The sequence below is a fragment of the Dunckerocampus dactyliophorus genome, chromosome 6, assembly GCF_027744805.1.
Source record: "Dunckerocampus dactyliophorus isolate RoL2022-P2 chromosome 6, RoL_Ddac_1.1, whole genome shotgun sequence".
In the NCBI taxonomy this organism is placed as follows: Eukaryota; Metazoa; Chordata; class Actinopteri; order Syngnathiformes; family Syngnathidae; genus Dunckerocampus; species Dunckerocampus dactyliophorus.
This window is the reverse complement of record NC_072824.1, coordinates 17,534,735-17,553,858: the sequence shown is the minus strand read 5'-3', so window position 1 is coordinate 17,553,858 and position 19,124 is coordinate 17,534,735. Positions and strand designations below refer to the sequence as shown.

The following is a 19,124-nucleotide window of genomic DNA, read 5'->3' as shown; positions in this document are numbered from 1 at the left end:
CTGGTCTCACGCGAGCACCCACATTGTTCCATGCTCACTTTTACTGTATATAGAAGTCAATGTATTTTTAAAAAATAACAAACACACATCATTACGTGTGCAAAGTGCATTTCAGATCTGCACATGATCAAGGAACAGAAGAGTAAGGTCAAATGAAACATTAAAATTGCACGGAAAAAGTAGAAAACCCTGTGACTACGCGCACAAAAACCAATCGTGCACTACAAAACTAAAACGGTATATACTGCCTTCGAATCAAAGTTTTAAAGGTCATCAGTTATGCCTCTAATGTTGCATAACATACTGAAGTTCAAACCGGCGTCATGTGTGATGTTGCTCAGGACTTGGGTTTAGGAGCCAAAGGCCCCCACCCTCGACAAAGTTGTTGCAGAGGTGCTGGTCTTCTTCCTGTTGACTGCTGAGGTGCCCTTTAGCACATCCTGTATATTCTGTAAAGTGAAGTGCAATGGTCTATAAATGTATAAACAATAAAGATGTGCATTTCAAAAATCCCATATCCTAAAGTTAACAAGCATTTGCCAAATAATTACTGTAATGTTCCCCCTCAGGACTTCTGTGCCCCGGAGCCTCTCTTCATCCCCACCAACCTGACCAGACGAGGGTCTGGCAGCAGCTTCACAGGACCTTTGTTTGTTCCCTTACCCAATTCTACAGCTCTGGGCTGGTCTCCCAATGTAGCCACTCCACCTGCCTGGCCCCCTCTCAGCGCCCTGCGGGTACTGGTGTCGCAAGAGGGGGAGTCATGTGTGGAGGCTTGCAGAACACACAGTTTGATCTGTGAGCCTGCTCACTTTGGCTTCATTAACAACAAGGAAGCACTGCTAAGGTATGTCAGCCCAAAACCTCTCCTGCAGTTGATCCAGTCTGTCTTTGGACAGAAACTGATCATTGATACAGTGTTGGCTAGTTAACCCTACATTCAAAAGTCATGTATTAATTGAGCAAAATGAAGTTACTTGCACAATAGCACCTTCAAGCCCTTGTTGCGGGTGGCTGAGTGTTTGAGGTGAAGTACAACCAAACTTTCTAGTGTTTTGGCCTGATCATTTTCACTTGATGCTCGCCACCAGGGGTGCCGCCAGGAGTTCTAGGCCCCATGAAAAAAAGTCACATTGGAACCCACTGAGTAGCTGAGGCTACCACGTCTCTAGGACCGAACTGATCCATTAAAAGCTATTTTTATACTATTAGACTCAAACCTGAATTTAGATGCATGCTTTGGAGTAATATGAATACATGAAAAAACAATTGTTCACAATAATTTTATTTTTAGTTCAAAATAAGTGAATAAAAAAATACCTTTGCATAGGTTGGAATCGAACACCGGTCCTCTGCTGGACAGAAGCATTACACCCCCATGGATGATTGTATCCTCTCATTGGCGACAGCACAGGAAAGAAGTTTGCTGTATTATTTCATGTAAAGCTCCGATCATTCAGTAATTTGGAACTCAAAACAGGACACACACGTTTGTATATAAAGAGAGGAGACGATTGGCAACTCAAGTAGAACCATCCAATCTCCTTTTTTTGCCTCCCTTCCATCTTCTTTCTTTTTCCTTTTTGAAAACCAAATGTTATTTTCGTATAAGGCTACATTGTATGCTCAGGCTGCTACAAAGCACCGTCACCAGTCTGTGCACTAAGGCAAGACCAAACCATTTCATGCAGATATAGGGGGTTGGTTGGGCAATATGGATGTTTACTTTTTGGTCAATGTGGATTTAACTTCTAATGGCAAAAAAATGTTTTGTTTTTTAATGCGTTCAAAAATGTCACTATATTGGGGGGAAAAAAAATCTCAACCCAGATAGCAAAATCACATTTTTGGGCTTTTGGAATTGTCCTAACTTTTTGCCCTTCACACGGCGCCCATGCTCAACACCATCTGTCCAGGTGAAAAACTAACATCAAGCACACCATCACAACAGTTTCCTCCGTGGTAACTATATATATTATTTTTATTACTGTATATTTTGCCTCATTTAGGTGCCACCAAATTAAGTTACCAATCATTAATAGCAACTATTACAGTACTAATTACTAGTCATTGTTATTATTATTACTTGGCACCAAAACCAATATCTACTTAGTTTTGGGGTCTGGTTACTACAGTTGACACAGCATGCACCGGTGCCCTTATGGTACCATATTGTATTGATGCCCATCCCTGGAGCTTATTGTTGGATAGTACTGTTGAACATCTTTTATGGTACATGTTAAATATACCGTATTAAAAGCAAGTGGAGGTTGTCTGGTAGGATATGTTTTTTATGTGTGTATGTATCTTTTTGTATTATTTTTGTACCTTTTTACACTGTTCTGATGCATGTGTCGCATAAATGGGTCGCTTGTGAGTTATCCTAAAATATGTTCTGCCATCATACATGCCACGAATGTGCACACAGTGCTTGGAGAAACATGTCACGATGTCCAATCTATGATGTAAGCAAGCATAAATCAATTCTATTGTCCTATATAGACAAGATCTATGTTGGCATATATATTGCCACTGAGAATAGGTGACACTTTATCTATCTATGTAGTGAGAGTGTATTTGTTTTCTCCAGCAGCTCCAGGTGTGCAAACCAGGAACTTTGCTTCGGATGTTTCCTTCCTGGAGCTCCGTGATATAAATTATGTGTGTGGCTGTGGGTGGGTGTGTGTGTGCGTGCATGTGTGTGTATTCAAAGACTCCAGTCAGCTCCATGTTTCATTCCTCACTGTTGTTTCATCCTTCACATTTTTCTTTTTTTTGATGTAGTTTTCATCTTCTGTCTGTCTGGGTTTATACAGACGTTCTTCTTGAGTTCTTGTTCTCTTCGTTGTCTTTGTGTCTGCTTCGTGACACAACTGATCTTTTATTTATCTCCTATCTGCTTAACACCCCCCGCAACGGCCTTGTTGCTTCTCCACTGCGTCAGTGAATTTCCACATTGTTTTTTGAGACATTGTGAAATGTATTTGAAATATGTAATCGATGACAGATGAATGAACGGTTTAGAGCAGGGGTGAGCAACCTTGTTGACTCGAGAGCCACATTGGGTTAAAAAAAATTTACAGTGTGTGAAAAGGTGATAGATTTTAAAATTTTAAGACCAATTGAAAACTGCAAGAATTTACATTTTGCACTGTTGGATTTTAAGAAGGTTCTCATTGGAGCTTCAAAATGCAAAAAGAAGAAATGGGAGGATTGTTGAGCTGCATAGGCCACGGTGCTGAGGTTGGACGCAGTAAGACACTCATTTTTAAACTTCTTCAAAAATGGAACAAAAAAAGGTCAAGTGATCGACCCAAAAAAGTCACAAAGACCAGAGTCGCAGTACATCTACGGTCCAAATAAAGGTTGTTACTGGTGCTGAGTGCAGTCCATTAACCACCAGACGCCATCTGTGAGAGAAGGGTTTTATGTAGGGATGCTCCGATCAGGGTTTTATGGTGATGATTCCGATACCGGTCATCCATGAGTGAAATCGTCCGATACCGATCACATGGATTAACTGTACATTTTTCAATTTATTTATGACTGCTAATGGTCAGCGGCACCGTTAGACAATTCCAACGTCCCCTGGCAAATAGGTAATTGTTAAGAAAATAAACTTTTGCTGACAGTTTTTTGGGGAGGGGGGTTGTCTTTATTTTTGTGAAATGATTTTTGTACTATTTGACAAAAAAACGGAATTTAATTTGATGCATATTTTGGAGAAACACGAATACATGGGAAATAAACTGTTCAATAATTCATTTTTTTTAGTTCAAGATAACAAAATTAACAGAATAAAATACTACAAACAAATATCTTAAATGGAAATCTGTGTTACTTAAAACACAATAAATTCACTGTCCATGTTGCAGGAGTCGCCAACTTTCATCACTTTATTAGAGCTGCCAACTGTTTGTGTTTTATTTCTGACTGGCAACATTTAAATTGTACACTACTTTATTTACCAAGCAGATCTGGACACACGATATGTTTATGTTCATTAAACAACCACACACAAATAGTGTTTGAGGACAAGACATAATGAATATAATGATGACAACAACAGAGTGAAATTGTTCAGTGACACTTGAACAAGTTAGTACGGACCCCATGAACACGATATCCACTCCCCTGTTGCTTGTTTGTTTTAAAAAGTGTCACTGTGCTAAAAAGTCACATTTGGAGTCCGAAGACCAGAAGCTAGGCGGATATCTTTAGCTAGGTAGCTGCCGCCAGTGACAGCTAGGCAAAGCATGTAAACAAAGATGCAAGAAAAGTCAAAGCTTTAAAAAATGGACATCAGTGTGGCCAACATGCTAACCATTCAGCCACCGTGCGGCCTTTTGCCATTTTTCAACTGGTCTTAATATGTAATCGGTAGTGTATGTATATATACATATATGCAGAAGTGTGGACTCAAGTCACGTGACTTTGACTCACATCAGACTCGAGTGACCATTTTGTTGACTTTGGACTCGACTTGACAATAACCTGGAAGACTTGCAACTTGGACTTACTTGATGTGCTGTACTGTACTTGAGGTTATCAGTGAGTGTTGCGTGTTTCCCCATTCAAAGTATTCAGCTACCATGACCATTGTTCTATCATTTACAGCAACACATGTTTTCACAGACTTTCCACATGGAATGCATCTATTAACGTCCAATCGGGTTTAAGAACAAACAAGGGTGTGGCTTACATTTCTGTGAGCGACTGCTGGAGTGTGGTAGAAAGTTGTCCACATGCACATGCACATGCGCGCACGCACAGTTAAGTTAATTAGGTAAAATGATTACATCTTCAACGTCTTGTGAAGTTCTTTTGTTGTTGTACTCGTTTGCACTGACTAAATCCTGAATGCTGTGTCAGCACTCTTTCTGCACCTTTTTACTTGACACTTGGGATGAAAGACTTGAGACTTGCAAAACATTGACTTTCCCCCACCAGCATCTCAGCATATATGCATGTGAATCTATATAGAATCTGAATTTAAAAAACACTAATATCGATAACTATGAATATCTTTGCATCAAGAATATGTACACATCCCTCCTTGTTTACTTCCTACACACGTACTGTATAGTTTGCCCATGTCTGGGTTAGAACATGTTCATATACTGGATGGTTATTCATTAGTCCGTGAAAAAAGCCGTAATAAAAGCCCCTGTAAGTCATGAGATACGACGAGCAGTTTCCTTTTACTTCCGTAGCTCGACTGCTCCCACCTTTTGTTCTTTGTGTTCCCCTCAAGGCTGGAGGTGCAGTGCGAGGTTCTGGACTACGAGATGAACCACGTCCTCCCGGCCTTCTCCGTGTTGCGTCGTGAGTGTGGACTTCAACGGGAACCCCTCCTGTTCAGCTGTGCGGGACAGTCGCCCAAGTACAGGCGCCTGTGCCCCTGCAGGGACTTCCGGCGCGGGCAGGTGGCGCTGTGCAGGGACTGCCTCTGACGTGGGAGAGAGTTGACGGTACAAAGGGCGAGGTAGTGATGTGTGAGCACTTCTCTGAGAGTGCGGGGAAATAGTGATGAAGCACTATGCATGGATTTATGGATTTACAGTGGGCTGGCTTGATCAGCTGCCACGGGTGGTTCAAGCAGCTGCCATAGCAGTGATGATCCTGTGTTGCCAGAGGCAAAGTTAACTGGAGTGTAGCCTGCCCCCTGGAGGACACTTGGAGGACACAGGCTTTCATTTTGGCAACCTTTAAGGGGAAGAAGAGCCTGTGGTGTCATTCCTTCAGACGTGTGGACACAGAAGAGGCGAGCGCAGTTCAATATCCAATCTCCTCTCAGCGCATGCACAAAAGGGAAGATGGACAAGTGGGTTATCATCCGAGCTCTCCCTCCCCTTCCCTCTTTCCCCCATTTATCGGCAGAGACATTTATCAGACTGAGCCCCAAGTCGGAGGCGTCATTGGTCAATGCAATCATCTGTGGTCACAAAAGGCAGGAAGGAAGAGCACAGGAAGGAAGAGGACGCAGATAAAGGCTGCTAAATTATTTTCAATGAATAAGCTCTCAGACCAAGTGGATTTTTTTTTAAGTCCTCCGGGCTTTGTGATCATAAAATAAAAAGATCAAAGCATCGTGGTGTCTTTTATTGTTTGCGGTTTTTGCCAGGATCCTTCTGAGCTTTGAAGAATGCGATGGTGTTTCTGATTTAAACCTTATCCAAGCACTGGCAGATGCAATCGAAATGTGGAAACAGTAACATCCCTTTTTCCACTCTGCGGTACCAACATAGCTTGCTATCCACTTGTTTCATTTTTTGCTTGCCTTTCTTGGAAACAATTTATACCTAAAAGATGTTCAGTACAGTAAATGTCTTCTTGAAGACAAGTGCAGTGGAATCAGTTTATGTCGACGCGCCACAGACTGGCAGACTGACGTCAACATTGTCATCACAACCAAAATCGAAACCGAAACGGCCTCTCCATTTTAAAGTTATCTCAAGGCACTTCACACATTGAGCAGGTTTGCTACTCATACATGAAAAACAACCAATTGAACCTCACATGAGCTACGGATGAAACCTCGAACAGAACCCAGGCTCTGCGGGGTGGCCGTCGAGCAAGACAGAGTAGAAGGACAGCGGGTAGATAGAAGAGAAGCCACGACAGCCGTATCAACAACAGTAATAGCTCAATGTTGACAGAGACATTAAAAAAAAATGCTCCTTATGCGTGCATTTTGTTAGCTGTAGTTGTAGTTAGTTGGAAAATCCAAGTTAATACTGCAATGCTTTTATTTTGAAGCTTCCTTTGCACTGAAAAGGAAGTAGCTGTGTGCATGTTTTATCGCTACGTACTAGCTTATTTTTCATAGAAATGACCCCTTTAGTTCTTAAATTTTATGTTGAGAAATGAGGTCCACCATGTATGTCGATGTTTACTTAAGCGTTTGTTTGCTTTTACTAGTAGTAGTCGTAAGATGACCATAGACATAAATGGGTTGTCGACATAAGCAGGACCAACTTAAGTGGTGATTTTGACAGACCCTCTAAGAGTAAAGTTGTTTTTTTGCATGTCATTGATGCCTCCTGACACGTAGTAGAGTGTTATTTGTATTCATCCACAGACATGATCATTCACTGCATCTTAGCGCTCCACAGGGTCAAACAGTGTAAATCAGTGTAAATCAAGTCCCCCCTTACAGTAAATACATAGCTCTTCGATACTGTTGATTGATGTCAATGGCTCACATGAGAGGTGCTTCACACTGCATTTAATACGTAACCTCCTCAAGTCATCAATCGACTTGAGTGAAAGATTTACAGTGGTCGTAAAAAGAGAACTTGGGCCTTGTTCCCAAAGCAGTCTGTCATTGTGGTCAGAGCAGACGTGAGCCAGCGGAAACCCACCATGAGCTCACTGGGAGATGCAGTCGAACCTGCAAAGTTCTCATCCTGATTAAAGTGAGTTCATCTGTTCCGGGGTCAGTCAAGCTGTCATTAAATTGTATTAGGTGTACAGGCAGTGTTTGAAGTGACATTTTGTGTGTGACAGAGAGACAAAAAGTTTCATCTCGGATATATCAGATAATAATTTGAGGATCTAAACCAGCTGTCTTCAGGGTGACTTTGACACTTTACGTAAAGCTGCCAAATAACTTCACTTCTGCTTTCCACTCTAGCTTTTCTGGTTTTCCTTTTTTTTTTTATTGTCTTGCTTCTGAACATCCAGAATAAAGACACCGAACAGCTTCGCTAAGAGCTCGGGATGTCACAAGATCTTGCGAGATTAAAACATGACAAGCCTCGTGTGCACTAGCTAGGCCTAGGATGATAATAAATGAATCGCACAATAAATGAAAATGAACCAGATAATTTTGCTGTCCTATATTGCCATGTGCATGCGGGTTTGTTTTCCTCGTCTTCCGCCTCGACACAGGCAGGAAGAGAGTTCAGTCTGTGCATTGGTTTCAGCACCTTGGAGCGTTTGTTCTGTAGAACAAAGGCATGAACTTATGTCAGCCCTTTGTCAGTCATACAGTCTGTGTCTTTGGGTGGAGGCATGGCCGGTAGCGTACACACACAGTGCAGAAGAGAGTAATGTTGTAGAAATTCAATTAGTAGACTGCAATATATTCACATATTTTTTCATTGTACTTCTCTTAAAAGTAATGTTAAAATCTTGTCTCAGTCCCGCAGACCAAGTCTCGTGACTTGTGTCCTGACACCCCTAGTAAGAGCACACAATCGCAGTGAAGTGGAAGATAACTCTTCTACACCTGCGCCGTTGCACACAAAAGGGTGAAAATGGCACAGCGACTGTCGCCTGTGCAATTATTTTTCTGACAAATACACCACATGATGGCTCGCTTTAAATTGAATCCCAGCGTTTGACTTTGAATTTCTCACACAGCTCAATGCACTCGACTAAACGCCCACTGTAACTTCAGGGTGCTTCACCGAATCGCCACACAATTTGGTACACACCTTTAGGAGACTTTAGAAGGTTTTTTTATCATCCTGTGTTGATGACATTCTCGAGCAAGGGTGTCCAAAGTGCGCATACTGCTGTTTTATCGGGCCGCGGTATATTCTAAACAATAGAATTTAAAAAGAAAACACAGCAAAAATGGAAAAATCTCATTTTAAATGAATAAAGTTAAAATATTAAAAGAAAAAAGTTGTAATCAAACGGGGAAAAGTCCTCATTTTATGAGAATAATGAGGAAAAACATTTTTGTAGTTAGAAGTTGAAATAATAAAGAAGAAATCCCTTATTTTTTTATGTTGTAATATGAGAAACAAAACAAAATTTTGTTGAATTCATTTCGAATATGCACACAGTATACATTGAATGCTTCATGTTACAAGTCACAGTTCCACATGTCCGAAAAGGAGGAGGAAGAAGCAGAGTTATATCTTACCCCCTCTTCGTACCGCATCAATTGCTAATATATATACATACAAACACACACACACACACATACATATACACAGTATACAGGTACACATATGTTTAATAAAAATGTAAAAATTCTCTTGTTCCCTCTTCCTTTTCTTTATTTTTATCCTTTCCTTTCTCCCCTGTTGATATCCACATCCTCCGTCTTTGGTGTTGCACTGTGAGTGTTACTGAATATACAGTAGATACATGAGTTCCTCATTTTAGTTGAGCAGGCCCTTGCAACAAATATATCGAGGTCAGTGTTACTGAATGTAATCCTTCTAGCTGCATGGTTATTTATTGTAGGTTATATCCTCCATTATCCTTGTTGGCATATTAATGTGATCTTTAATATGTATCCCGATTGCTGATATTGTTGATCGCTGACAACAAGAACTCTTGCATCTCCTGGACCTCCATTTAGTTTGATCAAGATTTTACCGTTGGTGCTCCAAGCGCTTTGTATCTTTCCCTGCTTCCTCAAGTCTTGTGCTTTCTTGCCGATGTCGGCATTGCGTTTTGTCAGATGCTCGTTCATACTGACGTTTGTGCCTCTCAGCTTCTTTCCCTGTTTCAGCAGTACAGTTTTAAATTCCCTGTTGGTGAACTTAACAATGATGGTAGGTGTGGTGTTGTTTCTGACATAGAGTGGGATGCAAGTGCTGATGCTGTTGATATCGACATCCACCTCCTTTGATTTGGAGGAAGTTGCCAATCTGTTGCTTTATTGAAGGAACCTCTCTTGACCCGGGTGTAATTTGGAGCCCTGTGAGGACCACATCATTCAGTCGTGCATTCTGATCCATCTCGTCAATTAAGTTTTTCATTTGTTTAGTGATATTTCCCTTTGCTTCTTTCTCTTCCTCAAGAGTGGTGCGAAATGCAGTACTATCCTTCAATAGTGCCTTGATATCATCCTGTAGGACGTTGACATCATTGCATCATGCTCTATTTTCTTCCGTAGGGTCTTTGGCCTCCTTAAGAGCAGCGTGCAAGGCAGCGTTGTCTTCCAATAATGCCCTGGCATCATCCTGCCGACCCCCAACATCCTTGCATGATGCCGTATTTTCATTTTTTTCATTGTCGTTACTATTGATCTATGCACCTCGTCTCCTAATCAGTGCTGTAACTTGAACTATCCACTTACCTGGACTACCTGCATTCTTTGTCACAGAGCCTTTTCTCTGTCACCTTTTGTTTGCTCCTGTTTTTACACTATTAAAGAACATTTATTTTTGCACTCCATCGCCTCGTCTCTGCACACTGGGGGTCAAGCTTTCGGTAGCAGCAAACCAGAACGTAACAATTACGTGTCGATGCGATGGGAATACTGTCAGGTATAGACTGGACTAGCCCAAAATATACCCTCCCCTCAAGAAAATGGTCAGTGAGTGAATACGTTGGAGGTAGTGAAGGTCAAAGACCAGTAAGTGATCAGGGCTTACGCACTCTCTTCTACTTTATCATTCCGTCTGTCTGCCTTCTCTCTCAGCCTGCCAAACTTTGGCATCGCATTGTTGCACATACGCTCTGTCAGCACAGTTAATCTGCTCCAGCATCGCCTCTCTACTTAGAGAAAGACAGACCTTAAATTAGACATGATATCATACGTGCCAGGATGGCAAAGTTAAAATTATGGGAGGACATCAAGCAACATCTAGTTTGCATACAGAAAATGAAGAATTTTGACAGAAGCTTCAGAGAGGATCAGGCAACAACAGGAATAACAAAAGAAGAAGAAAAAAACAGGACAGGAACGTCAAGACTCTGGAAAATGACAACCTGTGTGTGTGTGTGTGAGACATGAAGGATCTAAGGAAAGAACACTGCACTCCATATAACACTCAAGATGGAGAACAGAGCAAAGGAACGAACCACTGAGCAAAAAAGTGCAGAATGGGTGAGATGGGACAGGGCATCCACCTGAATGACGTGATTGGGATTGGGCTCAGCATTACACACAGGTCTTACTCCAGGGCAGTTGGGAACAGAAGAGGAGATCAAGATGAGTTGGACTTCAGCAGAGTAACAAGTGGCAAACATTCTGCAATCAAAAGGAGTTGTTTGTGGACGTCAACATCGAAAGAAATAACACCACACCTGTCGTCATCATGAACTGAAACAGAGAAGCAAGCTGAAAGTAACAAACGTCTACATAAATGAGCACCTGACAAAACACAATGCAGACACAGCCAAGAAAGTACGCGATTGAAGGAAGCAGAGGAAAATTCAAGGTACTTGAAGCACCGATGGCAAATCGACATCAAATTACATAAATAGAGCACCGGAGGAAGCTGAAGTACTTGTTGTCAAAGACATCAACGGACTGGACAAATATCACGGATATCCGCTCAACCACAAGGAAAATGAAAAGTTCAATAGACAAAGACTGATGCAGAGCAAATACAACAACATTACAACACAAAGAACTGCTGAACCAGACAATCTGGACCTGGAAACTTAACACCACACTTAGGAGCAAAACAGCAGAAACAATAACTTGACAACAAATTACTAAATTAACACAGCAGAAGCTAGCATGCTAATTTCACCAAAATCAAACAATATCCAAAATGTATTGAACATAAGTTATTGCTTAATTGAAATCCTGCATACGTCAATGATAGAATGTTTGTCAGTTTTTACTGCATTATTTCATATCTATTACTTATCCATCTGTGTTTAATCTCTTTATTCAGTTATTTACTATTTTCTATTTATTCTACTTCTTTTATTTGGATTTTCTTCTTCTTTTCCTTTTCCTTTCATCACTGAATAAGTAACAAATTATCAATTTCTTTCACTCCCAATAAGAAAATGGACACCTAAATTTAAATTTTGAGCAAAAAAAAGTGAATTTTTTACCTTTTTTAGGATTGAATTTCCCATATATATGGGGGGAAATACAGTGTTTGACGCACTGCGTGTCCAGCGTGCAGTATGTGCTGTATGCAGCCCAATTGAAGACCCATCATCTTGAGCATACGTCCAGTTGAAATGTAAGACAGTAATTGCTTTTCTGCACGTGAAGCTGCTGCACACCTCAGCATTGTCTTCTATTGACATTAGCTCCACAGGGGAGCGGATTTATACAGTAGGCAGGTGGCGACGACATGAGAGTAAATATTCACGGCTGGTCAAGAGGAAGAAAAGAGCAGGGAAGGGAAGATGGGATAAGAGGGGATGTAGGAGGAGAAGAGGTATCTTTGTTAATAATTCATGTCTAATTGGCCAGCTCTTCCTGAGCTGCCACACCAGCCTGAATAAATAACGTTGTGTGTAAATAAAAAGACCATCTGAAATTTAAATAGAAGTCAATCAATGAGCAATCTCCACATGTGAGTGTCGAACCAGCCCTCTCTGCCTGTCATCTTTTAGCTTCTGTCCCACCACGTCCGATGTGTCAAACTTCCCATGTCCATCCTCTGATGACCTCCTTAATGGCTCCTTCTGAGGTGAGTCTCCAACTGATAAGGATGCCTTTGGGGAGCTCCTTTTAATGAGGAGGAAGCCATCAGTGGCTAGCACGGCACAAGGAAATCACTCTTAGCAAGCACAGCCAAGGAACAAGTCAGTGATGGACCACATCCTTTCACTGATCATTTCATATTCATAACTTAACTACCATCTTCGGCTACGATGATATCCTCAAGTTTCACCCTGAGTGGATGTGCGGCAGGTTTTGTGGGAAAATTTGTTGTCTTGTCTTTTTTGGAAATGATATATCACCATCAGTTGAATGGGGACACATTTTATTTAACACGCTCACTGAAAGTCTCAAGTATTTTCAAGTCATCAGACTAAAGTCCCAGTCCAGTCCTAAGCAATGATCTAAGCTGCATGCGCGTGCACAGCAAATCCCTGCAGCGCACAAAACAAAATCCTACCTGAACCGTAAATACAAGAACACATTTATTCTGTTCCATTTTGCAATGCAACTTCGTGGCAGGCGACAATAAGCGGTGACGGCACAATAGATGGAGTGAGATGGATAAATAGATACTTTGTTCACCTCCAAAAGAAATTCACATTTCAAGCAGCTCTGCAAAAATCTCATCATAAACATAAATCACTTAATCACAAAATAAAACAACAAAGGCGAAAATAAGAAAAATAAGAAAGTAGAGTGAGAATAAATAAATAAATACGGAACAGATCACTTCAAATTCGTAGTGCAAAATAATGCATAGTAAGGTAATAAGTCCAGTCTTGTATTTTTACTGCTCCCCCTCTGTTGTGTTGAAAAGTCACACGGGGAAGGAATGATCTGCTCAGTCTTTCAGTGGAGCAGGACAGTGATAGTAATCTGCCACTGAAATTGCTCTTCTGTTGGGAGATGATGCTGTGCATTGGATGATGCTGGTTGTCCGTGATGGAAAGGAGCCTCCTCAGTGTCCTTTGCTCTTCCACAGATGTCACGCTGTCCAGCTCAGTGCCAATGACAGAGCCTGCCTTCCTCACCGGTTTGTCCAGACGTGTGGCGTCCTTCATCTTGAGGCTGCTCCCTGGGCAGCATACAGGAGGGCACTAGCTACCACAGATCTGTAACAGCTTCTTGCATAAGTTGAAGGACGCCAGCCCCCTGAGGAAGTACAGACGCCTCTGCCCTTTCCTGCACAGGGCATCCATGTTGGCGGTCCAGTCCAGTTTATCATCCAGATGCCCTCCCAGGTATTTGTGGGTGTGAACCACGTCCACGCAGTCAACTTTAATGAGAACAGGTTCTGGGTGTGTCCTGTTTCTCCTAAAGGCCACCACCATTTCCCTGGTCTTGGTGGTGTTGAGGTGCAGGTGGTTTGCGTTGCACAAGTTGAAAAAGTCCTGTATCAGTTTTCTGTGAATTATGACATCCTGTTGGTGCGTATTTACTGGCGCAGCCGATCAATTCATTAACAGCGTGTTAAGTAGTACATGCCGCTTTTTAGCACGTTAGCGTATAGCTACTGGTGCAGCGGAGTTAAGAGAGATAAATGCTGATTGGCAACCCCGTATTACGGCGAAACAAACTGGCAGTGCAAGGTGGACTGGCTGTCAGGGTATGGGAACAAAACTACAAGAGGTGAATCTGGGTGATATTTTTTCTTATAATAATAATACATTTTATTTGTATAGCGCTTTTCAAGGTACTCAAAAGCGCTTTAAAGTGGAACATAAAAACAATGTAAAGCTAAAAACAAACAGAGCAGAAGGCACATTAAAATAGAATAAACAGGACTTAAAACAAAACAAAGCAGCAATGTTTAAAAAATTAAACATTAAATACAGATTTAAACAGGTGTGTTTTGAGCTGTTTTTTGAAGGTGGGAAGGTCACAGCAGGCACAGAGTGGTTGGGGCAGTGAATTCCAGAGGGTGGGGGTGGCAATGGAGAAAGGAAAGCTCTTATCTCCCCAGGTTCGGAGCTTGGTCCTGCGGAGGGAACATGAGGGATTGTGTCAGTGGATCTTTTACGAATGAGAAAGTGCTGCTCTGAAAAACATGCTGCAAAGCAAAAGTAGCAAGCCAGTTTTTCTGAGTGGAAAGCGTGGAGTGAATGTGTGGCGTAACTGTGCATTTTTTTACTGCCGTGCTTCCTTTTTGATGGCCGGCTGGACCGGATACAGGTACAAGTGTTATGCCGGGTTTGCTTGGGTGATGCCGAAGAGACCGGAAGGTGGTTGTTTTTTGCGGTTGTGAATCATTTATTTTATTTCGACGAAAGCAAACATATAGTGCAAATGTGGCATCACTTTCAAGTACATTTCCAGAATGAAATAGGACGAGAACAGGCTGCTGCAACACAGAAATGAAACAAGGACGTAAAAGTATACATAATGAACAAAATAAATGGTAAACAAGGTGTTTCCTACATGAGTCAGGTCATTAATTGGATGATATAATCCTCGCAAGTCGATTTGTTTGTAAATTGAACAACAGGTGATATTACCAATGATATAGGTACTACATGTATGTGTATACATATACAGTATATGCGTATGTATGTAAATATGACTTTGGATGCACTAGAAATATTAAACGAGGATAATTAATGAAAAAAAACAACAATAATAAAAATGATATAATAATACGTAATGATAAATGTTATTTACCTTTGAAGAGGAGTGGTCGAGCATACGTCGTTGTGGTGGAGGAGGAGTTATTGAAAAAAAGGACAAATGGTCGTCATCGATAGACTCTTGTAAAAGAGGTAGTGTTCTGTGGGTGGTGTAGAATTAAGCAGGCCTATTAACTCTTCATAAACTTTAATCACACGCTCTGTCAGGGTTGCATCGTACAGCTACAATTTAGCTTTGCATTTCTCCTTTACACTCTCATTAGCAGTGTCACAGTGCCCTCTACTGGTCACGCATGTAGCAGTATAAATATGGAGTTAATAAAATACATGAAAATATAGACCAGTCAGCTTGCGTTCGTATCTCCGAATTATCGCAAGTCGCATGTTCGTAAGTAGAGAACCCAGTGTACAAAATACCACAAAATGGAAGTTGGACTACTTCAAGTTTTAAGGTTTTGGAGGGGTGTGATACTACAAGTGTGCACGTGTGATGGCGCTCATAGAGATCCAAGCAATGCTCTAGTTGTTTATGTGTATGCTCAGACACTTGAAAACTTCGAGGTAAAGTCCAAGTCAAGTTGCAAGTCTTTGATGAAATTGTCAAGTCAAACCTTAAAATCATCAAAGTTGTGACTCGAGTCTGACACTAGTTCAGATCACGTGACTCAAGTCCACACCTCTGGTGTTTAATAAACAAAAGATGAAGAACAGATGAGTTTAGGTTAAATGAAGCCAAACCAAAACGGGTTTCTTTCTTTGTATGTGACTAATTAGTGGAGATCAGTCAAATGGCATTTGATGAAAACGTGAACCTCATCAAACAAGTGACTTTCAAAGATTCTGAAAATGTTCTTCTTCAAAGTGGGCTTGCACAACTTTTCCAAATGAGTCATTATCTTGTTGTTGTTGTCGTTGCACATGAAGCCTCTTGGGACTGTTCCACAAAAGCAACACAGCTTGTGAAGAAATAACATTAGATTCTGTTGGATTGGCAACACCTTCTTAGTGTCTGCTATCGTATTAAAAACAAAAAACAAACACGTGAACATGTGCAGATACGTAGTGTACAATGTAGAGCTGGAAGCGTAGTCGCGTAGCCCTCAGGGGACTGATGATGGACTTTGAATATAGCGTTGACAGCATAGGACACAAATAGAAGCGTGCTACATGCACATATGCATACTTGTAAAAATGCTAAGGGGCAACAGACATCAAATGACTGACGGCTAAATATGAAATCACTATATAAATATGTGTTGTCACTGTACACAGCTCAGTCTCAGGGGTGTTTGGGCTGACTCGATGACAATATGTACATTCTATATGTTATTTTTGCTCTAATAACCCAAACAATGAAGCCATACTGCCTAGATACCATATATACCTTTTCACTTAGGGGTGTACTCACTTTTGTCGCCAGCAGTTTAGAGGAGAGGACAGTGAATTACGCCGTTATACAAGATGTACACTGACTACTTCACATTATATCAATATATTTTTAGTACATTTTATTTTTGTAGTAATTGGGGAGATTACTTTAAAAGCTGAATAGCTTTTTTTTTTTGTATGCATACACACAGTAGTGTGAAAAAGTGTTTACTCCCTTCATGATTTCTTTTTTTTTCCCGGGTATTTATTGAAATTCAAGTCGTTCAAGTCCAATGAATAGCTTGAAAATGGTACAAAGGAAAGTGGTGAAGTGCCAGTGTTTAAAAAAAGGTAAGGTTACCCAAACCTGAAAAAGAATGTGTATTTCAGGTTTATACAGCAAGGCCTGTTTCAGGGACCACAAAATGGGTCAACAATGTAACAATTTAAAGCTGTTCTGCAGAAATGGAGGTTGATCAAACCTTGGCAGTTGGTACAACTACTGTAATTCCTCCAGGTGTTCCAAGTTCTGGAGTACTTACTACATCCTCTGTCTGCATAAAAACAATGTTTGGAACACACTGTAGTACTTTACCCTGAACAACATCAATTGAATTGTATTGTACTGGAGAAAGTAATTTGTTGCTCCAAAAATGGCAAGTAAAGAGGAAATTAACAATGGAAGAGAGACAGACCATCTTAACACTTAGAAATTGAGAAAATTGAGAATTGCTTGGCTACTATATTTGTCATGTGTTGTGGCAAATGAAAAATGTATGCGAAATATTTTTTTTAAATGAATACACTTTAAACACGGGCCACGCGGTGGTCTAGTGGTTAGCATGTTGGCCAACACAGGAACAGCCTGGATGGAGATCGGGAAGATATGGGTTCGATTCTCCCTTGAGCATTTCTGTGTGGAGTTTGCATGTTCTCCCCGTGTGCGTGTGGGTTTTCTCCGGGTACTCCGGCTTCCTCCCACATTTCCAAAAACATGCAGGTGAGGTTAATTGGCGACTCTAAATTGTCCATAGGTATGAATGTGAGTGTGAATGGTTGTTTGTCTATATGTGCCCTGCCATTGGCTGGTGACCAGTCCAGGGTGTACCCCGCCTGTCACCCAAAGTCAGCTGGGATAGGCTCCAGCATACCCCCGCGACCCTAATGCGGATGAAGCGGCATTGAAAATGGATGGATGGATGGATGGACACTTTAAACACATTAGATGCAGTGAGAGGGCCATACAATAACATGACCACACTAATAGAGCAGTATAATCACTGAAAAATCAACAGTGAAAGGCCCGTCTGAAGAGAAATGTTTTTCGCTGATTTTTAAAAACATTGATAGAGGTTGCAGTTTTGGGGGAAAGGGAAAGTATACACATTTATATTACATTTTACAACGTTTTGGAATTCTCTGACACATTGTCTTTTTAGCTGCAGTCATGACATCTATTACGACACAAGGTGGTGTCAGTCACAATAAAGAAGGTGTATATTTAGTTGTACAATTTGTGGACAGCGCAACCGTGCTATTAATTGAGGCGTATAGTCGAGTGGAGCCTACTATTCACTTTAAAAAGTTCTGTGACTGCAGTAAAGACACTCAGCTTTTTGTTTCTGCGACATTTTAAATCATCTTTTGTAAGCAGCGTATAAAATCTACATTCCAGTGAGTCATAAGGCATGCAGCAATTTCCTTATTCCAAAGTTTGCCAGACCTCTGTAAGGTGTTGTGTACATTCTGGTTCATGAGAGATTGTCTGAATAGCAACGCTGTGTTCTACAGTAGATACTCCTGTGTTACTGTGAACTGTATCTTACCAATGCTGGATGGCCAGACACGCGTTCGGCTGCAGCCTTGCGAGGAAACACTTCTCCTGTCTCACGCTTTCCTTCCCTTTCTCCTCGGCACATTTGTATCCAAAGCGTGGCCCACTTTTGATGGGGGGGGGGGGGAGCACAGCAGTCCACAATAGCTTCTTGGAACAATGCCTTTACAACAGGAAGGTAGGAGGGTGGAAATGTAGACAAAAGACAGGCTTGTCACGTCTTTTATGGTCGCCTTGTTAGCAGGCTGTCGTATTCTAAAGCAGCTGTTAAGGCACAGAATGCACTTGTAGTTGATGATTACATACACTTCTGATCAAAATTTAAAGGCCAGTTGAAAGATTGCAAGAATTGACATTTTGCAATGTTGGATTAAATAAGGGGGCCACACGGTGGCCTCGTGGTTAGATTAAATAAGCATCGCTTCTTCTGACTCCTTTTCGGATCATGCAAATGGATTGTATTCACATGATGTTCCTTAATGTAATTTCTTAAGAATGTCTCCAAAAAAAACAGCATACTATAATGAGAGATGTTCCTGGAACCGTTATTTCCAAATATATTTTATTATACAGTGTATTTATATTTGATATTCCAAGAAATGTGCTGCAGGAGAGTTTGACTCAAGCGAATTTTAATGTCTACAGAGTGCAGTGCAATAATCTGACCGCGTTTAAAGAGAGAAAGCTTTTTTGCCTTTGCCATCTAGAGATCATGACAGTGTGAATCCCTGACGGACAATGAGGCCACATGTTTGCCAAGGTTTTATCTTTTAACGCCTGTTGTCTTAAGCTTTGGATCAACTGAAGAACAGCTTATTTCACTTTGATGGTTGTTTGCAATAAATTGCTTATGCACATTTTTTTTGTCTCACTCCCATTCCCATTTCTTCTTTTTCGCATTTAACGAACCGAGCTCTGACCTCCTTAAGGTCCGACAGTGCAAAATGTAAATTATGACCGTTTTTTAAAC

At 41.1% G+C, this 19,124-nt stretch overlaps 1 protein-coding gene across 2 annotated transcripts in view; it reads left to right on the top strand.

Annotated features, from left to right (window-relative positions):
* The window catches only part of LOC129182299 (alpha-1,6-mannosylglycoprotein 6-beta-N-acetylglucosaminyltransferase B-like), a 100,358-nt gene extending 94,268 nt beyond the window's left edge, over positions 1-6,090 (top strand). For both annotated transcript variants that reach the window (XM_054778241.1, XM_054778240.1), the window contains 2 exons: positions 570-847; positions 5,255-6,090. In XM_054778241.1, coding sequence (XP_054634216.1) covers positions 570-847; positions 5,255-5,453 — 477 coding nt within the window. In that variant the 3' untranslated portion in view covers positions 5,454-6,090. The remainder of the gene's footprint in view (positions 1-569; positions 848-5,254) is intronic.
* Positions 6,091-19,124: the final 13,034 nt, after the last annotated feature.